The following is an 18,397-nucleotide window of genomic DNA, read 5'->3' as shown; positions in this document are numbered from 1 at the left end:
GCCAGTCTGATTAATCTTTGAAAACACCTGCTAAGTGGGCATTCATTTATATTCTCCCAGAACCCACTCATCCTAGAAGCTGGCCTGACAGCACTCCACACTTTGGCCAACCAACTCTGCAAATGACACCTTTGTCCCCAGAGAGGACTGAGTGACAAGTAGTGGATAGACTGAACAGAGAACTCTCTTCAGCAGAAAACACAAGTCGAAGACGAAATCCCCCTGGGGAGATTCCTGCAGGGATATCCCCCTGAGGAGCCCTGACTACTTATTTTCTCTTCATTTAGACCAAAGGTATCTTTGAGCAGTCACCTGTAAGGGACAGTAAATAAGCAGGAGTCAGAGGAGGCTGCAGGCAAAACCCCACCAGGAATCAGAGGAGGCCCCGGGCAAATTCCCAGCACTCTTTGAAATTTGGAAGGCAGCGGAACGGAGCACTTTGCTCAGACAGGGCTGTCACCTGGAAGAACAGAGTGACAACTGGAATTCACAGGGCCACCATGAAGCTTTAAGTAATGGGGGAAGGAACAGGGCTTCTTGGGAGTTCTAGGGTAGGACTAAGGCAGGGTGGCCACAGTGGCATGCAAACTGTCCTCAATGTGGTCCACTGGCTGCTTGTTTTTCTCTCCTTGTTGGGTCTCCGGGCCAGCACAAAGCAGTTAGCAGTTTCAGTGGCTTTCGGTCATTGTATTGCTGAAGGTGGACTGAAATCATTAACACGGGATGGATGAAATGTTACCCTGTATCAAACTCTTCCCCCACTTTAAAGATTCTTGGAAATACTGAGACTACATTTAGTTCTTGCCCTTTTATGGATGCTCCTGCCAGCGCCAAAACGTTGGGGGTGGAGGGAACTGTCATCATTCACTTTCAAAAGGCAAATTTGAAACATCTAATGAAGTATAATTTCATCAAAAAGGTCAGGCTGCAGATTAGACCCCTGTCACTTGTTGATTCTTTTGGAGTGAGTATGAGACTTCAAAATTCCCCTTCCGAGTTCAGGATAAATAAGCCTGGCAGGCTTATTATCCTATCGGATAAAGGCAAATGGTGTTAAGCAAGTCATTAACGTGGAGACATCTAAAGGAAGGACCCACAGGGACCTGCTGAATAGAATGCCCCAAGAAAATACCGGCTATGCGTTTGGTCTGGCAGACACCAGAGTCCTCTGGGAGAGGATAGGGAAAGTCACCCTTGGCTGGTTGTGGGCCCCATCCTGGAACCTTCAACAACAGGCCTGAGGGGTTCCTTTCTTTCTTTGTCACAGAGCAAGTAACAATGGCACAGAGGATCCTCCCGGGGAAGCAAGGGGAGGGTTCCAGGCTCTGGCTACTGGGCACTAACCTACTTGCATGTTATCAGTTAGGAAACAAATTGTGATCCTAACTTAAACAGGTAAATAGCCCTACAGGTGCCCCAGTGGGGTTTTACACACACACACACACACACACACACAGAAAGAGAGAGAGGGGGGGGGTCGGAGGGAGGGCGGGAGACAGAATTGCAATAAAAACTTGAATTTTGCTTTAAACTTAATCATCGGCAGCATCCTTGTTCTCTTAATAGTCATCCCAGATCCCAAATTAAAATTATCTCAAGACATTGTTTGATGTCACTCTCCATTTGCACCAGACACAGAAAGCACCAGTTCTGCCCAATCCCTGGTTCCATGCGACTGCTGCCTTCCCAGCTCGGGGCCCCACTAGCGGCCACGACGCAGTGGAGCAGCAGAGGCGCGTTCGGCTTCCCGGGCGCAAGGCTGGGTCGGGTACAGCGGCGTGCGGTGCCCCCTGCCAGCTGCGGATCCAGCGGCCCAGGGCGCTGGCGGCTCCCGCTCCTTCCCGACGCTCGCAAGCCAGCAGCCGCCGCCGCCGCCGGGGACACGGCCGCCCCGTGCCTGGCGCGCTCCAACTCCTCCTCGCCGCCGGTGACCCGGGACAAACTTCTGGCTGGGGCGCGGTCCCCGTCCCTGAAGCCAGCGTGGGAAACCCGAGGCGCTGCCGGGGCGAGCTAGGGTCGAGGGTGGCGCCCCGGGCGGTTGCTCCTGCCCGCTGGGTCCCGCCCGCATCTTGGCGGTGGCCGCCCCACGGAGCCCTCCGGCGCCGCGCAGGCCGAGCTGGCCCGGGGCCGGGGACACGGGCGCTCGCGCCCTCTAGCGGGCCGCGGCGGCTCCGGCCCGGCCGTGACGTGGGCTCCTTCCAGCCGGCCTGCGGGGCACCGCCAGTCAGTCGCGGAGCAGGAGCCCCGCGCGCAGCCGGCGTGGGCTCGGCCATCGGCGCGCCGCCGCCCGAGGTGGCTGGGTCTGCGCGAGGACAGGCGGCGGGCTCCGAGCGCGCTGTCACGGCCAGGGCCACGGCGCCGCGGGCGGCTCGGTCCCGAGCAGGGGCAGCGCTTAGGCGGGCGCAGCGCCGGATCCCAGCGAGGATTTGGGCTCGGCGGGCGCGCCCTCCGTTCCCTCTCCCGGCGGCGCCGGACTCCAAGCCCTGGCCAGCGGGAGGGCAGGAGGACCCGGAACACGGTCCCCGCGCCCGGGAGCCGCGGGACTTCGGACTTGTGCAACTGTTGCCACTTTCGGGTCTGGTGTTTCGCCGCTGTAGCGACTTCCCTGGCTGCCTGCGGTTTAGGCTCGCGTCCCCCTCGGCTTCCCGCTTCTACCGGCCGCCGCCGCTCCGAGGCGGCCCGGCGCGCGCTCAGCACCATGAGGACACTTGGGACTTGCCTGGTGACTTTGGCTGGACTTTTGCTAACTGCGGCCGGGGAGACGTTTTCAGGTAAGCAGGCCGTCTCTGCCGTCCCCGGGGCGCGTGGGACGTAGGCGCCTCCCGGGTGGGGGAGTCCGGGGCGAGCTTCGGGGCCGGGCAGGGGCGCGCAGGACCCGGCATCGGGAGCGGGTGATCAGGGTGAGCCGGGCTGACCGATGGCCGGAGGCAAAGCAGCCGCCGCCGCGCCCCGGGGACCCGTGCAGCGCACGCCGGAGCCCGCAGGACGAGCCAGGAGCTGGGACCTCCATCTCGGCCGCTGTCACCACAGGGCCTGGACTTGTGCTCGGGGCTCGCAGTCCCTGAGCGGCCCGGGCAGGAGCGGCAGAAAACTTTGCCTGAACTTCCCAGCTGCAGCCGCCGGGAGTAGGCGCTGCGCGGGCCTCTCGACCCCGGTGGCGGCGGGCATGGGCTGCGGGTGCTTAGCTGCGCCCGTTGCGACCTCCGGAACCGGTGCTGGAGCGGGAGTTCTCCCGGAACCTGACCTCCCTGCCGCCCCCCGCCCAGCACCGCGGGCGACCTCAGCGGGTCCCCGCCGTTGTGCGGCGTCGCTGTAACCGCGGTTCCCTATCTGCACCGCGGGAGGTCTCCGCGACCCTAGAGGAATCTGCAGCTCCCCTAGCCCTGGCCACCGTGGCTGGGCGCCCGGACCCCAGCCTCGGCCTTCCTCCGGGAGGGCCGCCGCGGCCATGACAACTTGCTAACCCAGCCTGGCTGCGCGGGGGGTCCCAGCTGAATGGAGGGGGCTGGCTGTGTGCACCAAGCCAGGCTGAGGCTGTGCACAGCCAGGTTTGTCGCGAGCCCTGGGGAGCTCTTGGTGGAGACAGAGGGTCTTTGACAGGAGTCAGGGGCCAGGCGCGAGACCGAAGCTGGCACCCATGCCCAGGCCTTACTTCTATGATCCTCTGTCCCAAGAGGACACAAGTGGATGCTTGGCAAACGCTGTCAACACGCACACACTCTGTCGTGTTTGTTCACACACAAAGGTGACAGAGGAGACTTACCTTTTTATTTTAATAAGAAGGCTGCATTTAACCTTGAACACGAGTTACAAAATGGGGGTTCTATGTTTTATTATTTTTGTGTTCGAGGGAGGGGGTAGCTGAGTAAGTTGGACTTTAATTTTTTTTGGGGGGGGGGTGAAGGGAACTTTCATTAAAGTAAGAAGTACATGTACAAACGTGAAAGTCACATAGATCTCTGGTCAGTGAAAGCATCAGGTTTGATTTTCTGGGCACCTTGGGGTGGTCCTTTGTAAACATGGGCACAGGAGGTTGTATTGAGCTGGGTACTGAGAACAGCCGGTGGCAGAGATGAAGGAAGCTGATATTTTAGCTGTGCTGTGCCTTGAAAGAAACCACAGACTGTTAACGGAGAATGCTGTTCCCGCTACCTTAGTGTCTCCCTAACAACGTGAAAATTGCGCGCGCGGCATTTATGCACCCATGAACAGGCTTCCCATGCAAAGTGGATATAGATTTTGGCTGTGTTATCATTAGTGGATGTGCTAGTTTGGAAGCATTGTATCTCGTTGGTACTGAAGCTAAGTTTGAAGGCCTTGATGATATTTTTCTCTTCATTAATATGCCTGTCTCTCTTAGATGGGGTCTGTTTACGTTTAAGCTGTGTCAAGTATCATTGTGATGGACCTTTACATTGTGTGGAACGTGGGCAAAAGTTTTTATATGACTCAGCGGTACTCTTCTTAAAGATAGACTAATTGATCCTTTGAAGCAAGCATTTGCAAACATTTATCCCGATCTTCCTTTTGGGGAAAAATGCATTTCTATTTGTGGAGTTATACTGACTGGAAGCACCTTCTCTTATTTGGGAAGCTTAGAGTTTTCCTTGTATGCTAGTGGAGAGAAGGCTGTATGCAAATGATTGTTTAGAAACATTGAACATTTGAAACTAAAGTTGGCAAGGTTCCTCATTGGGAAGATTACACACACACACACACACACACACACACACACACACACATACACACACACACACACACACACACACACACTTTGCCTTTTGGGAAACAGAGACCAGGAGCACACTGCCCTGGGAAAGGGATGGCTGCTGGGTTTATGTGTGTGTTGAGAAGATTGGTTTTGATACTGTGACACTATTTCCCTCATACAGTTCTGTTGTTGCTGGCCACCTTCCATCTGGGTTGGGAATACAATGAAACATTGGTAGAAGTAGATTGTAAACTCCCTGAGGACAAAGGACTCCTTCCCATAAAAGACTTAACTTAGAGCCTTGGACCTAACAACAGGCACTTGCTGCTTACTTAATGAGTTACTAATGTGGCTCATTGCCCAAGTAAGCTTTAAAATAGTGTATGAAGCCACCGGCATGGAAAAGAGGGAGAGCATAATTCTCAAAAGGCAGACTTTGACTGTAGCTCAGTGGCTGAGGTCTGGACCATGATGGTCAAAACTCCGGGTTCTGTCCCGAGCCCCTGCCCTCCTGGGCTTACATTTCCTCTTGGTATCCCTCCCAGGGATCCAACAGTCAAGGTTATGCATTCATTTTTTTCTGCCTCAGCATCGGTCCCCTTCCTCTTTAGAATGGGTTTGGAGTTTAAGACTCATTATCAATCGTTTATAGAGTGTAGAAGTGGGCTAGGTTTCTTCCTTTTTTATTCCAGGCATCAGAAGTGAACTCGGTAGAAGGTAAAAGAATTAAGCTTTGGGCCCATGTGGATTTTATAATCCATGCGTATTTCACGTGGAAAATATTTTCCATCTTTACCCTTGTAAATTGTTAGGCAAAATAGCAAAGTCAACTGTCTGTCTTTAGGTTTAGATTATTAGGAAAATGTCTTCTGTAAAAAGACACTAATAAAGGCACGAGGGAGAGTTAAATGGCATTGCTCAAGCAACCCTTTTCCATGGTGAGGAGCCAAGGAGTTGGCAAGCTTTCCTCTTTGACCCCATTTAAAAAAGCCAGCTTGTAAGTGTTGGCAGTGAAGTGCTTAATTCTACATGGGGGGGGGGAGGCTGATGTGTAACACTTGCAAAGCTCTGGCTTGCAAAAACAGGACAGGGTTGGCTCTCCATTAGACTCTGGTGTTGGGGCTATGTTAAGCCCACAAAACTTCATTAATGTGGGGCCCTCCACAGAAGTTTAGTTCTGAATCTTTCAAGGATGCTAGTGAGGAACCTGTGGAGAGCCAAAGTCTGTGCTGCGTGTGATGGCCTTGTGTTGCCTGCTGTCCCTTTCTCAATGTGGGCGATTTTGCTCTGGTTACTCAAGGTGTTAGCACCAGGGAAGCTGTGCAAAGGGGACACTTGAGCTTCTGCAATGTCTCCCGGAGTATGAAGTGGTTTCACAGTACAGGCCTGTGGCGGACTGCTTACCCATCGGCGGCCAGTCTGTTTAGCTGGTTGGTGTGTTTGGTCCCTTTTAGACAACCTCTGTCACGACGATTTACATTTTTGTGCAGGTTAATTGAAAGGAAGAAATACTTCAACTTTCAATCAGTGAGCTGGAAAGGAGTATGTCAGGAAATCACTACAGCATTATATTCTTGGTGTTGGGTGTTTGTGAAGAATTGTTTGAGCATAATAAATTGTTCCGATGTAGGAAATTACAGGTTTTAGTCTGTGTTGTGTAGGGTTGTTTTATGGGTTTTCAGATAAGAAACTCCTGGCATAGGATGAAGGATGGATGCTTGGATACATACCTGGAATATTTCTAAATGATTTTTTTTCCTTAAGGAACTGGTGATTTTAATTATGTCTTTAGATGACATGAGCCATGGTCTTTAGAGTTGGGAGAAGTTGCTTTTACAATATCAACATATCTAGGACAATTGCCTATTAAAATCCATGGCTATATTTAAGTCTTTCACAGACTGTAGTGTGTTCTTGATGTTATTAGGGTGCCTGTATCCACTCTGGTGGAGCAGCTGTGTTTTAGATTAATATTTTTTACTTTGAGATTTTTTGTTTTAGATTTCATTTCATTTCCTAGGATGCTATATTATTTAAATAGTTGGAAGTATACACTTTTCCATTTCGGAAGGATGGGAAGGCATTTTAACTGAGTTAAACATACTTTCTATTTATAATGGTTATTTTTATTTATAATGATCTATTTATATTATATATGCATATGCCTGCACAGGTGTATGCTAATACCCAAGGAGTCCAGAAGGGGGTATGAGATCCCCTAAGAGTTGGAGGTACAGATGGTTATAAACCATCCTGTGTAGGAGATGGGAACCAAACTCAGGTGCTCTTTAGAGTAGCAAGTGTTCTTAACCACTGAGCCATCTTTCTAGCCCCATGAATTAAACATTTATTTCTTAACAACTTTCTAAATGTAAGACATCCTTAGGAGACATTTATGATATACTTTTCATTCATTTTAAGACTCTTATATTTGAAAGCCAACCTCACCCCCCCCTCAGTTTTGTGTGTGTGTCTCTGTTCCTATCTCTGTGAGTACAATGCAGGACTGCTAATAGGCTTATCTTATAATCCAGGGGAAGTTTAATTATGGCCTGCTTCCCACCTAACTAATGAAACATTTTTTAAAAGACTCAAAATGCCTCGAGCGAGCCTTCTACTGTAAGAGGACACAGCTCCTCTGGGACTGTAGCTGTTTTAGGTTTAGTCATCAGAAAGTCAGAATTCACCCTGTAACTTTCACCAAAAGGGGGAAAAAAACCACCAGAGAAAAATAAGCAGGGCTGTCCGTGTTGGGTGGGGAGAAGGAAGGATGTAGTCACCAAGCTTCCTGTTCTACAAAGCACCCTATTTCCCTTTGGTGGGGCAGCTGGCAAGTCCAGGCTATAATTAAGGGTCTGGGAGTGTGAGGGAGAAAAATAAAAAAAGAGAAAGCAGGAGGAGGGAAGAAGTATTTTGTAAGATGGGCAGCCCTGGGGAGCCCCTGTGTGTAGGTCTATTGCTGTTAAGGAGGGATCTAAGAAAGTGGGTTCCTAAGACAGGAAAGATATCACTCATGATGGCAAACATCACTTCTGAGCCCTGCACCCTCCAGCCTTTCCATGGCTCTGGGGTAGGCGTCTCAGAACTAAGTGTGGTTAGGGCCACCTGGACCCTACATTTCAGTCCAGGGATGTGATTCCAATGGCTCTTGCCATAGAGCAGGGGCCCCAGGAGCATCTCCAAGTCATCTTGTCTTGTGACCACAGTTTGAGGCAACGTGTTTCGATACAGGGCATCCTAAAGTGTGGTCCATGGGGTCAGAGGCCAGCATTCTGTTAGAACCAGAATTCCAGAGGATCAGATGGGCCTGGGGATCTAAGTGGCTGTAAAAGAACCCAGATGATCAATCAGACTCCCCTGACTGCAGCTGAAAGAGAACTGGCACTGGAGATATAATGAACATGGACTCCTTTCTCATCTGCCGAGTCTGCTTCATGGGCATCTCATCTGCTTCATGGGCATGCAGATATGGGCTGTGACTACTGGCGCTGTTAAGTGGGACCAACCAACGGTGTGACACTTCAGATAACAGGCTGCCTGGAGGGAAGATACAGCTGTGGGGATGAAATACAAAAAGGGCTGAAGAGATGGCGCCGATGAGTCCTACATTTTTATTTAATGTAACGTTTGAATTAAATGGCACTGTCATGTCCAGCCATCAGACCCTTCTCCAGGTTGGAAGTGTATAGAAGATACTAATATTTGTTGGGTTCTTCTAAGAAGGAGCCAACCCAATGTGCCTATTAAACAGTGCCCTGAGTTCAAGTAAGTATTTTTTGCCCATCTGCTGCTTTCATGGCCCCGTGACAGGGTGGGGTACCGGAGACCAGTTGTTACACTGTAGCAACTTGGAACTTTCCAAGTCCACCAAAATTAAAGAGGCAGGGGCTTCTCTGGGGCAACCTGGAGACTCGCTGTGTGAAGGTCGGAACTTTAGTGAACCTTGGATTTTGGAAACATACTTAGCTTCCAAACAGAAAATAAATAAAGGTTTCTTGTTTTCTGTTTGAAGAGTAATTGTGTGTGTCTGAAATCAGAGCCTGGCTTTCTGTTGGCACCTGAGACTGTCACTGCACCTCTGGCATTCAACGGGCAAAGGGTAGGGACCTCGGTGCTGCCTTACACCCTGGCTTGAATGGTTCACTGGAAGCAGGGGGCTTGTCAGGATCTAGCTATCTCTTCTCTTGCCATGACCTACCATTAATCGCCAGCTCTTGCTGTGTCCCCAAAACCCACCTGCCTGAGCTGGGGAAGGCGTCCTGAGCTCATTAGTCTATGGCGGAAGGAAGAGACAGTGGTTACAAGGTCTCCACTTGCTTTATATGTTATCCTCTAACTCTGCATTATAAAATTAAAGTCACCTGTGCAAGCTGCTGTCCCTTCAGTGGCGCCTGTCCTCCGTGTGACTCAGTGCTGACTGACGCAAAGACAGCGATCATACCCTCTCTCCTTTGCTTTACCCTTGTCTGACGTGCTGACTTCATCTCTATGGAGAGGTGGGACTGGGCGGTAGTAATTACTTGCAAACCAAATCAGAGTTCTTGCTAAACTTTGGAGCCGCCCAGCAAAACCCGCGCTATGCAGTCTGAGTAGGTGTGTGGCAGGCCCAGTTGCCCCTGGACAGTCACCCTTCCATGAGCAGGACCTTCTATATGGATGGCATGGTGGGCTTAGGTGTGAAAAGTAGGAAGTCAGTAAAACCTGCTTGGAAATATGACCCAGCCATTGTCCTATTCACCACTCAGAGCCAATGAGTCATTTCTGACGTTTTATAGGAAGCCCAAGCAAGGGGAGGTAGACGGATGGGAGGGCATGGCTGCAGCTTCCTGTAGAACTGGGGATCAGAGCCGGGGACGTGGCCTCACAGCCAGGGTGAACTTTGAGTTCAGGACATCATGACAGAAGGGCCTAGAACCTTGCTTGGACGGACAGGCCACTGCTTTATAAGGATTATGTCTGTATGCCACAGCCTTAACAAAAACAAAATACTCACCTTCTGTGAGCTTCAAGGCAGAAAAGCTGACAGAGCATCTATTTGCTTTCAGATGCATGAACATTTCTAATCACTTATTCAATATGCAGAAAACAAATTTGTCGCAGATAATCAAAAAGATGTTTCGGTCTGGCTTCCTGTGGCCATCTGAGGCCTCGCGCATTTCCTGGCTTCCCTCTGTGGAATCACAGTGGCATTGTGGATGGGCTTTCATGGGATCAGGAACAACCCAGGCCACTCTCAGTGTGAAGGGATCCTCCTGTCTCTCTTCTGTGGTAACAATTGCATGCCTCAAATGCACACACTGTATCCTGACCAGATGTACAGTTATAAAATGGTTTAAAGCATTCCTTTAAAAGTCATTGCTGCCGGTGCAGAAGGTCACGTGACTGAACCATGTTTAACATGTAGTAGTTTTTCAGTGAAGATGGAGAAGAGAACGCTAAATCATTTTGGCTTACCGCTCCCCCTTTCCTTGTCTTGTCAAGTTCAGCATTTTTTAGCCTTTGGAATAACCTTAGTAAAATGACCAGGTATGGGTTTACTGCTTCTTGCTGCTATTAGTTGATGGATGTAGAAAGACTCCGGGCACTACATAAAAAAGTAAAAATGTGCCAACTTTGGGTAATTAAATATACAAAAGTAAGCCTGTCAGTTTATCACATATAACAAAAATTTAGTTAAAAATAAATTTAAAAGTAGAGTGCTGGTATCACACACACACACATACACAGAGAAAGAAAGAGAGAGAGAGAGAAATTTATCATACAGTAGATTTATTATGATCCTTTTTCCAGGGCGATCTGGCATAGTTGGCAGTATATAAAAAGAGCCATAGCGGTGGGCTGGCATGGTACTTCAGTCAGGAAATCACTTACCTCATAGCACACGGACCTGGAATTGATCCCCAGCACTCATAGAAAATGGTGGGCTTAGCAATGCAGTTGTACCCCAGTGCTGGGGAGACCAAGACGGGAGGATCCCCAGGGCTCACTGGCTATCTGGTCTAGCCCGATTGGTGAGCTCCAGGCCCATGGGAGAGCCTTTCTCAAAGGAGGTATTCCCAAGAAAACTGAGGTCGCCCTCTGCCACCCCGAAAACACACACACACACACACACACACACACACAGACAGACATGCGTGTTCAGGTTTGTAAACAAGAAGAACCACAAGGTGCCATGGGGGGGGGAGAGTATGCACAGTCCCTGTGTTCATTTCAGTCCTGGGACTTTCCTAGTTTGCTCTCTGTTGCTGTGGTGAAGAACATGGCCAAAAGCAACTTGGAGAGGAGAGGAATCATTTGCCTGAAGGTCACCGCCAATCGTCTAGGGAAGCAGGGCAGGAACCCAAGACAGGAACTGAATCCGGAGCCTTGGAGTCGCACTGGCTTGCTAAGCTCTTGTTTTTATTCAGCCTGGTCCCACAGTGGGCTGGGCCCTCCTGCACCAGATGGCCATTCAAAAACGAAAACAAGCAAACACTTCATAAACACAATACAGGCCGGTTCTTCGCTTGAGGTTCCCTGACAACCCAGATTAGCCATCACAGAGAATTGGTTTTACTTCTGTGGTGCTGTGAGTGGATCATGACCAGGCTGCACACCCTAACCACCTTCCTTCAGTGTCCTGTCTGCCCTCTCAGGTGATAAAACATCTTAAAGAGAGGCCACGTCGACAATAATCCCAAAGTTGAATTTTCTACTCCCTTTACTGTGAAAGTGTGCCCACGGACTATTCCCGCATGTGCCCTGGTACTCATGGATATGTTCTGGGTCTCGTAAGGCGCGAAGGTATGACACCTTAGCGCGTGTACCACAATGGTTTTAGACAGGGTAGCAAGGGGTAAACATACGACATTTACCGAATTGAAGTTTGAGGCCACACGTGGGCTCTCAGCCTTCAGGGAATATGAACAGCCGTGTAGAAACTCTACTGGTGATATATGGAGAAGGGAGCTCCAGCAAGGTCCATCTGTCTGTATTTTTCTTGCCCTTTAGCTCCTCTGGCAGGGCTCCTCTGGAAGAAAAGTTGGGGAGGGGATATGGCTGCCTAGGACAGGAAGTAGTTGTCGTAACAAGGGTGGCATTTCCCTTGTTGAGGGATAAGGAACAAAGCTCCATCTCAAATGGAGAATGGTTCCTTTGTTCAGCTGGCTACCTGTCCAACATTTTTTACATGTCTTTATTTGCTTACTTACTTGTATTTTTTATTGTGTTTATGTATATGTATACAGGCACACTAACTCTCCCCTACCTTGTGGGTCCTGGGTATTGAGCTCAGGCCATCAGAATGGGCAGCAGGTTCCCATCTCTGGACAGGCAAGGGAGTGTGGGCAGGCTGTTTTGTCTTACCGAACGCCAGTCTCCTCTTCTGGAATGATCCTGTAACTATGCAGCTGTGTTAGGGATCCTCTTGAGGGAATGAAGCTGTGTGTGCGGTGAACATGGGGGCATTGGCCTTGTCCATCTTCCATGTGTCTGATGAGTGTGTCAAACCAAACATATTTCCTGTTTCTGTCGGTCAAAAAAGGCTTAATGTTGCTTGTCATTCTTAGGACTCAAGTGAAGGGACTTAACCAGCCCTGCCGAGGCTTGAGTGGCTGCGGTTCCAAGTGTCTGGATGTGTAAATGTGTATTGTGGTTATATACATCTTTGTCGGGTCAGCCATGTCTCAGATCCCTGAAATCAGCTTAAAGATTGCCTCAGAACAGGCACCGTGCAAAGCCAGCACTGTCAAGGCCACAGGGACAGAGGTGGACAGTTGCCATGGGAGATGGTGGTGAGCAGATGCTGCTGAGTTACATGTGGTGACAAGAATTCAGACTCCTGGCCTGAACAGGGCTGTTGATCTATAGAGCAGGACCACAAAGACAGAAAGAGCAGCTAGCCCTGGAGCTACCGAGGGACAGCAGGGACTGGAATCCATCGCCCCTACACAGAATTAAACACAGTCCCTCTCGCCAGTGTTAAAAAGCGTGTAAGGTTCACTGTAGGGATGTAATATCCCAGACTCATCTCATACCCCACCCCGTTTGTGTGTGTGTGTGTGTGTATGTGTGTGCGTGTATATGTGTGTGTGTACGTGTGTATGAGCATGTGTGCATATGTGTGTGCATGCATTTGTGTGTATGTGTGTGTATGTGTGTGTGCATATGTGTATGTGTGCGTGCATGTATATGTGTATGTGTGTGTGCATATGTGTATGTGTGTGCATGTGTGTGCATATGTGTGTGTGTACGTGTGTATGTGTGTGTGTGAGCACACACATGTGACTGTGCACACACAAAGTCCACGCTCTCTTGTGTCAACAGAGAGAACTGAATTCAGAAATCAGAAACAAGTTAGTTTATAGAAATAGTACCCCCTGCCAGGTTTCCACGTTGATGTCCCTCTCTCTCGTATGTGGCATCATTCTGGGGTGTGGGGAACATAGTCTGGAGGGGAGAGACAGTTCAGGGTCATGGGAGCACTCTTGGAGTTTGCTCTCTCCATTCCCAGATCTGAGCTGTGTTTGGAGATGACTCACTCAGGGGTAATCATGAGACAAGGTAATCTGTGAAGTATTTTGGGACGACCACTTCCCTTCGCACAGTTCTTCATCTCGTGTTCACTGAAACACACGGACCGACAGTGAGGAACAATTTGCCTCAGGGGGTCTTCAAGGAAGCGCGATGGCTTGGTGTTTTTTGAGTTCCTCTCTGGTCTGTTCAGACACTCCAAGATTTCACTTCCTTGTCATTTTGGTCAAGGAAGAAAGGTGCTTGTCAAAACGTGTCTCTAGCAGAGGTGGCTCATTAAGCTATCTTTCCTACAGCATCCCTAACAGGCCATCACCTGGATAAGTTGATCTCTTTGCATTCAGATTCCTCATTTGTAAAGTGAATGTGTGTGATCCAAGGACCTACACGGTCTCTTCAGTTCCGCAGAGAGCAGGAGACTTGCCTGGCACCTCTATCTTGGCTTAGCTGGTCTCTAAGTACAGTACATGAGGATGGCATCTGGGCCAGAGGGTCATTGTTGGTTGGTCACTGAGGTGGCCCAAACTATGAGAACCCTGGTGTGATGGAGCCTGAGGTGAAGAGAGGCGAGTCAGCACTATAGGGGTGTGGAGGATTTGATGAGCACGTCAGACGCAGGTTGGAACTGCCAGGTACAAGACGCTTGGCTCTTTCTGTGCTGGGCAGCACAGTTGCTAGTCTCAGGAGCCACCAAGGGCCCGGCAGCAGCTGTCCCAGTTAGGGCTGTGATTTTCAATGTAAGATTTGATAATACAGATCAGCCTTAGTTCATAGACTTAGAATGGACAGCAATGACTGATGGTTGAACCCACACTATATGGTGGTGGGTGGTGTTGTATGGTGAAATTTTTCCCGTGGGGATGAAACACACTTTTGTACTCACCCCACATAGGGAACTCATGCCTGACCAGATACCACCGAGTCCATCTTGGTGAACCAGGGAGTTTTACTGGGGTTACTTACAGGGATATGGGTGAGAGGTTACTTATAGGAGCAGAAATGACTCAAAGACGGATGCATCACCCAAGCCTACCCCAGGATGGGCGACAGCTCACAAAGCTGGGACCATGGCTTAGCACGTAGCACAGCCTGCGCAGATTTGGAGAGTGTTCTTCCCAGGTGCCACAGTTGGTCTAAATTCCTCCCAGGCAGTTTGGCTGGTTTCTCCATCTTCCAGGCAGCTTGCTTGGCCTTTTCCTCTGCAAGAGGCTCTCCACTTTTATTTACTATGGCAAGGAGGGGCCTAGTAGATCTGGTCAGTTTCAGGGAGTTCTGGAAGCTATTTTTCTCCTTCCTTAAGAACTTCCCTGCAGTATGGAATGTTTTGACTACCGAGAACCGTTTTGATCTTGGAGGAAACTGTTACCCAACATCTAGGTACCATACTGTGAGGACATGAAACTCTCAGACTTACTTGCAGCTTTGTAGCTAGGATGATCTGAACTGGGAAAACCCAGAGGCCTTGAGGTCAGAATTTCTCAACCCCGGATCAGTATGGGTCACGTGAGCTGAGTACACAAGGGAGGCCCCATAACTCAGGACCCATGAGGACAGGTAACGTTTCCTAAATATGTAAACTGCAAAAACAAGCAAACAACAACAAAAACATTACAAATGTAGTATGGTCAGAATGATGTTGACAGTAGTGTGTTATAATCGAGTGTGTGTTTTAGAGCTAAGTGTTAGCTTATTATATTTTAAATCTCTATGACCTGCTGGGGAGATTTCTTTTGCACCTTAGTTCCAAGAGAAGGAGCGATTCCTAGGAACAGCTTCTCCTTGGCAAGTCTTTTCGTGATATAACGCCCACCCCTGCCACCCCATGGATGTACACAAACTTTCCTCTCCTTGGGTGTTAGAAGCAGACTCGAAGATCTATTCTACTGAGTTGAGCCATTTTGACCCTGAGGAGCAGACCCATCCAAGCTGTCCCATGAGTGACAAATCAAGGGTTTTGTTGCTTCTTGCAGAAAAGGTCATGAGAACAGATCCTCAAAGGGTCTTTTCTTTTTTTTTTTTTTTTCTTTTCTGTCTGTGATATTTCTAAGGAGTTAGGAGCAAAGTCCCTCCGATTCCCAATAGGAAGATAGTTTCCACTCCCCGATGGTACAGATGGGCCCTGTGATTGCAAAGAAAGTAGGCTCCTCCCAGTGGAAGAGAGTGGATAACATCTGAACCAACACCCGATCTGTCCCCTGCCTATGGATTCCAGTTTCTGGATCCCTTCCCTGGCCTAATTCCTAGTCTCTCTTTCCGTTTTTCTCACCTTATTCTAATGTACTGTTCTTATTTTATATCTCGTTACACTTATTATAAATGCAGTTTATCTTCTGGGAACTGGTGGGGGTGGCAGGGGAGGAGTTCAGGCATTAATGTTTATTTGCATCACTTTCCAAATGTGACTTCCCAGCTCTTCCCATCCCTGCTTTCTGCAAGGAAGAGTCTCACTCTGTAACCCCAGCTGGCTTCGCATTTGCTACATAGGTCAGGCTGGCTCCGAACGTGCAGCGATCCCCCTGCCTCTACGTGCACCTTTACAGCTCACCAGAGGTAGAGAACACAGAAGATGGTATGTCACATTCATCACGTAATTGACGGAGGTCTTGGGCTGGCTGTGTAGCTCAGTGGTAGAGAAGTCAGCTAGCATGCACAAGTCCCTGGCTTAATTTTCAGCACAGAAGAAAAAGTATCAAAGCTTCTGGTTAAGTTTATAGGGTGGAAAGGCATAGAGATCATCTGATTAAACAACATTTTATGCAGACACAGTAAAAAATAAAGGCTCTTTAAGTTGGAAAGAGGGTACATTGATTTGCTCTCAGTGTGCAACAAATTACCCATAAACTTAGCAGCATAAAAGTCACCATTTGCTACTTAAAAACTGTTTATATTTCTCTCTGTGTTTGTGTGTATAAGTGTATGTACATGTGTGTATGTATGTTCATACATGTGTGTATACATATATGTATTGTGTACATATTTGTATGTATGTCTGCATACGTGTATGTATGCCTAATTGTATGCATGTGTGTATGTGCATTTGTGCAGTGAGTATACATGCCTGTGTATGTGTATATATGTGTATATATGTATGTATAAGTATTTGTGTATGTATGCCTATGTATGGGGGTACATGTATGCATATGTATGTGTACATGTATGTATGCGTACTTGCATGCATGTGTGCATGTGTGTATAAATATGTGTACATACATATTTGTGTGTGTACATGTGTAAGTATGTGTGTATGGGTACATATGTATGTCACACACATACACAGACTCAGATTCCCTTGCAGTTGTAGCTCCTGGAGCTTGAGTTATAGGGACTTAGTTGAGAGTCACCTGATGTTGGTGATACTTCTTTTGAGGAGAGCCATACCCAAGGCCAACCCAGGATCAAGACCAGAAAAATAAGACTCATTTCCTCAGATATCCATGTGAGAGGCAGAGCCATTTACTAAAGGCTGTGGCTAAAAGAGAGGTGTGGGATTGGGCCCTCACAGCGGTCTCTCTGCACCTGTGTACCCATCCCTTACAGACCATACTTGCAAATCACTGGCAGTATTCTAATTCTTTGAAAAACGGAAGTTGAGGTTGAGAGGCCTAAAGTGAAGGGTCAACCCTACCGCTTTCTTCCTTCTAGAGGAGGAAGCATTAACCTCAGTGAACGCAGTGGCTGATCTGCAGAGGATCACTAATGCCCCTGTGACTCATGAGTTTGCTTCAGAGGCCAAATGTCAGGACTTCCAGGCCTCGTCTCTGGGGCATTTGGGAGGGGAGAGAGCCCACTGGAAACCCACCTAAGACCACAGTGAGTTCTCCTGGCTGTGACAATCATGTGGCCCCTGTTGTTCTTTTGCTGCAGCTAATGCCTTGGCAATTGCAAGGTGCCTGGGGGCTTTTACTGACCCTGAGGCTGTACTCCAAGGTGTCGTGCACATTTTTCTCCCTTAGTCTTGTGGGATGTGTGGCACCGATGTCCAGGAAGTTTTCAAGAATGTTACGCTGCCAGTGGGAACAACTGATTTGGGGTCCTTCCCTTCTGACCTCTTGGACCCAAAGCCCCTGCTCTTAACCCCACTTGTGTAGTCATATTTAAAGCTGTGTTGGGTATAGTTTCATGTTATTAAAAGTAATTCTACGATTGTTGTAGCCCAATGCTGCAATGTACTTACTGCTATTTTACAGCCCTTGAAACAGTAAATTGGAAAGGCGATGCTTAGCTCTTAGCAACTTGAATAAAATTAATTGAGTAATGAATTCTTTACATTTTTGTAAGCAAAGAGGACAGAATGCCGTCTGCTCTGCAGTTTCCAGTTCTAAGTAGAGGTGTGGTTTTGTGGTCCCATATATATATATATATTTTTTGTATTTACTTTCACTATTGCTGTGATTAAAATCCTCCGACAAAAATGTAGAGGGAAAAGTGTTCATCCTGGCTCACATGTGTTGTATGTTATCTAGGGAGCTTCAAGGCCAGAGGATCTACAGTCAGGAACATGGAGAGAGGATGTCTGCTGCTCAGCTACTTCTCCAATGACATGTCCAGGATCCTGGGGTGACATGCTGCTACCCACAGTGGGTGGGGCTTCCCACCTCAGTAAATGAAATCAAGATGGTCAACCCCCTAATTACACATGTACACATGCACACACACACTCACACGCACATGCACACACACAGATACACATGCATACACACATGCACATACACACACACACATGCACATACACGCAACACATGCACACATGCCCACATACAAATACACACGTGTGCACACACGTGCACACATGCGCACACACACTCACATAGACATGCACACACATACACATGTACACATGCACACACATACATACATGCACACACACATACATACATGCACACACATGCACACACAGATACACATGTATACACACACATGCTCACACACATACACACGTGCACACACACATGCATACACACACATGCACCTATGGGCACACACATGCACATATGGGCACACAATTTCAGTGCATTTTAAAGACTACTGCAGGCTGAGCTGAGCAGGCCTCTGGTGACTGGAAATTGGGGAGTGTACCCAGACTTTAGAAGACAGAAGACTGTCTGAGGCTGGCGTTGGGGAAAGACTCTCCTGGAAGCTTCCACAGCCATGGACTTTGTTCATTTGAACCAGCCT

At 48.6% G+C, this 18,397-nt stretch overlaps 1 protein-coding gene across 1 annotated transcript in view; it reads left to right on the top strand.

Annotated features, from left to right (window-relative positions):
- The first annotated feature begins 1,137 nt into the window (after positions 1–1,137).
- Positions 1,138–18,397, top strand: part of LOC127226615 (translation initiation factor IF-2-like) — a 146,516-nt gene continuing 129,256 nt past the window's right edge. Inside the window, exons 1-2 of the mRNA XM_051190681.1 lie at positions 1,138–1,146; positions 1,633–2,771. Coding sequence (XP_051046638.1) covers positions 1,138–1,146; positions 1,633–2,771 — 1,148 coding nt within the window. The remainder of the gene's footprint in view (positions 1,147–1,632; positions 2,772–18,397) is intronic.

This window comes from Phodopus roborovskii, unplaced genomic scaffold (genome assembly GCF_943737965.1).
Source record: "Phodopus roborovskii unplaced genomic scaffold, PHOROB, whole genome shotgun sequence".
Taxonomy (NCBI): Eukaryota; Metazoa; Chordata; class Mammalia; order Rodentia; family Cricetidae; genus Phodopus; species Phodopus roborovskii.
The sequence above is the reverse complement of the archived record's forward strand: the minus strand, read 5'-3'. Positions and strand labels throughout refer to the sequence as shown.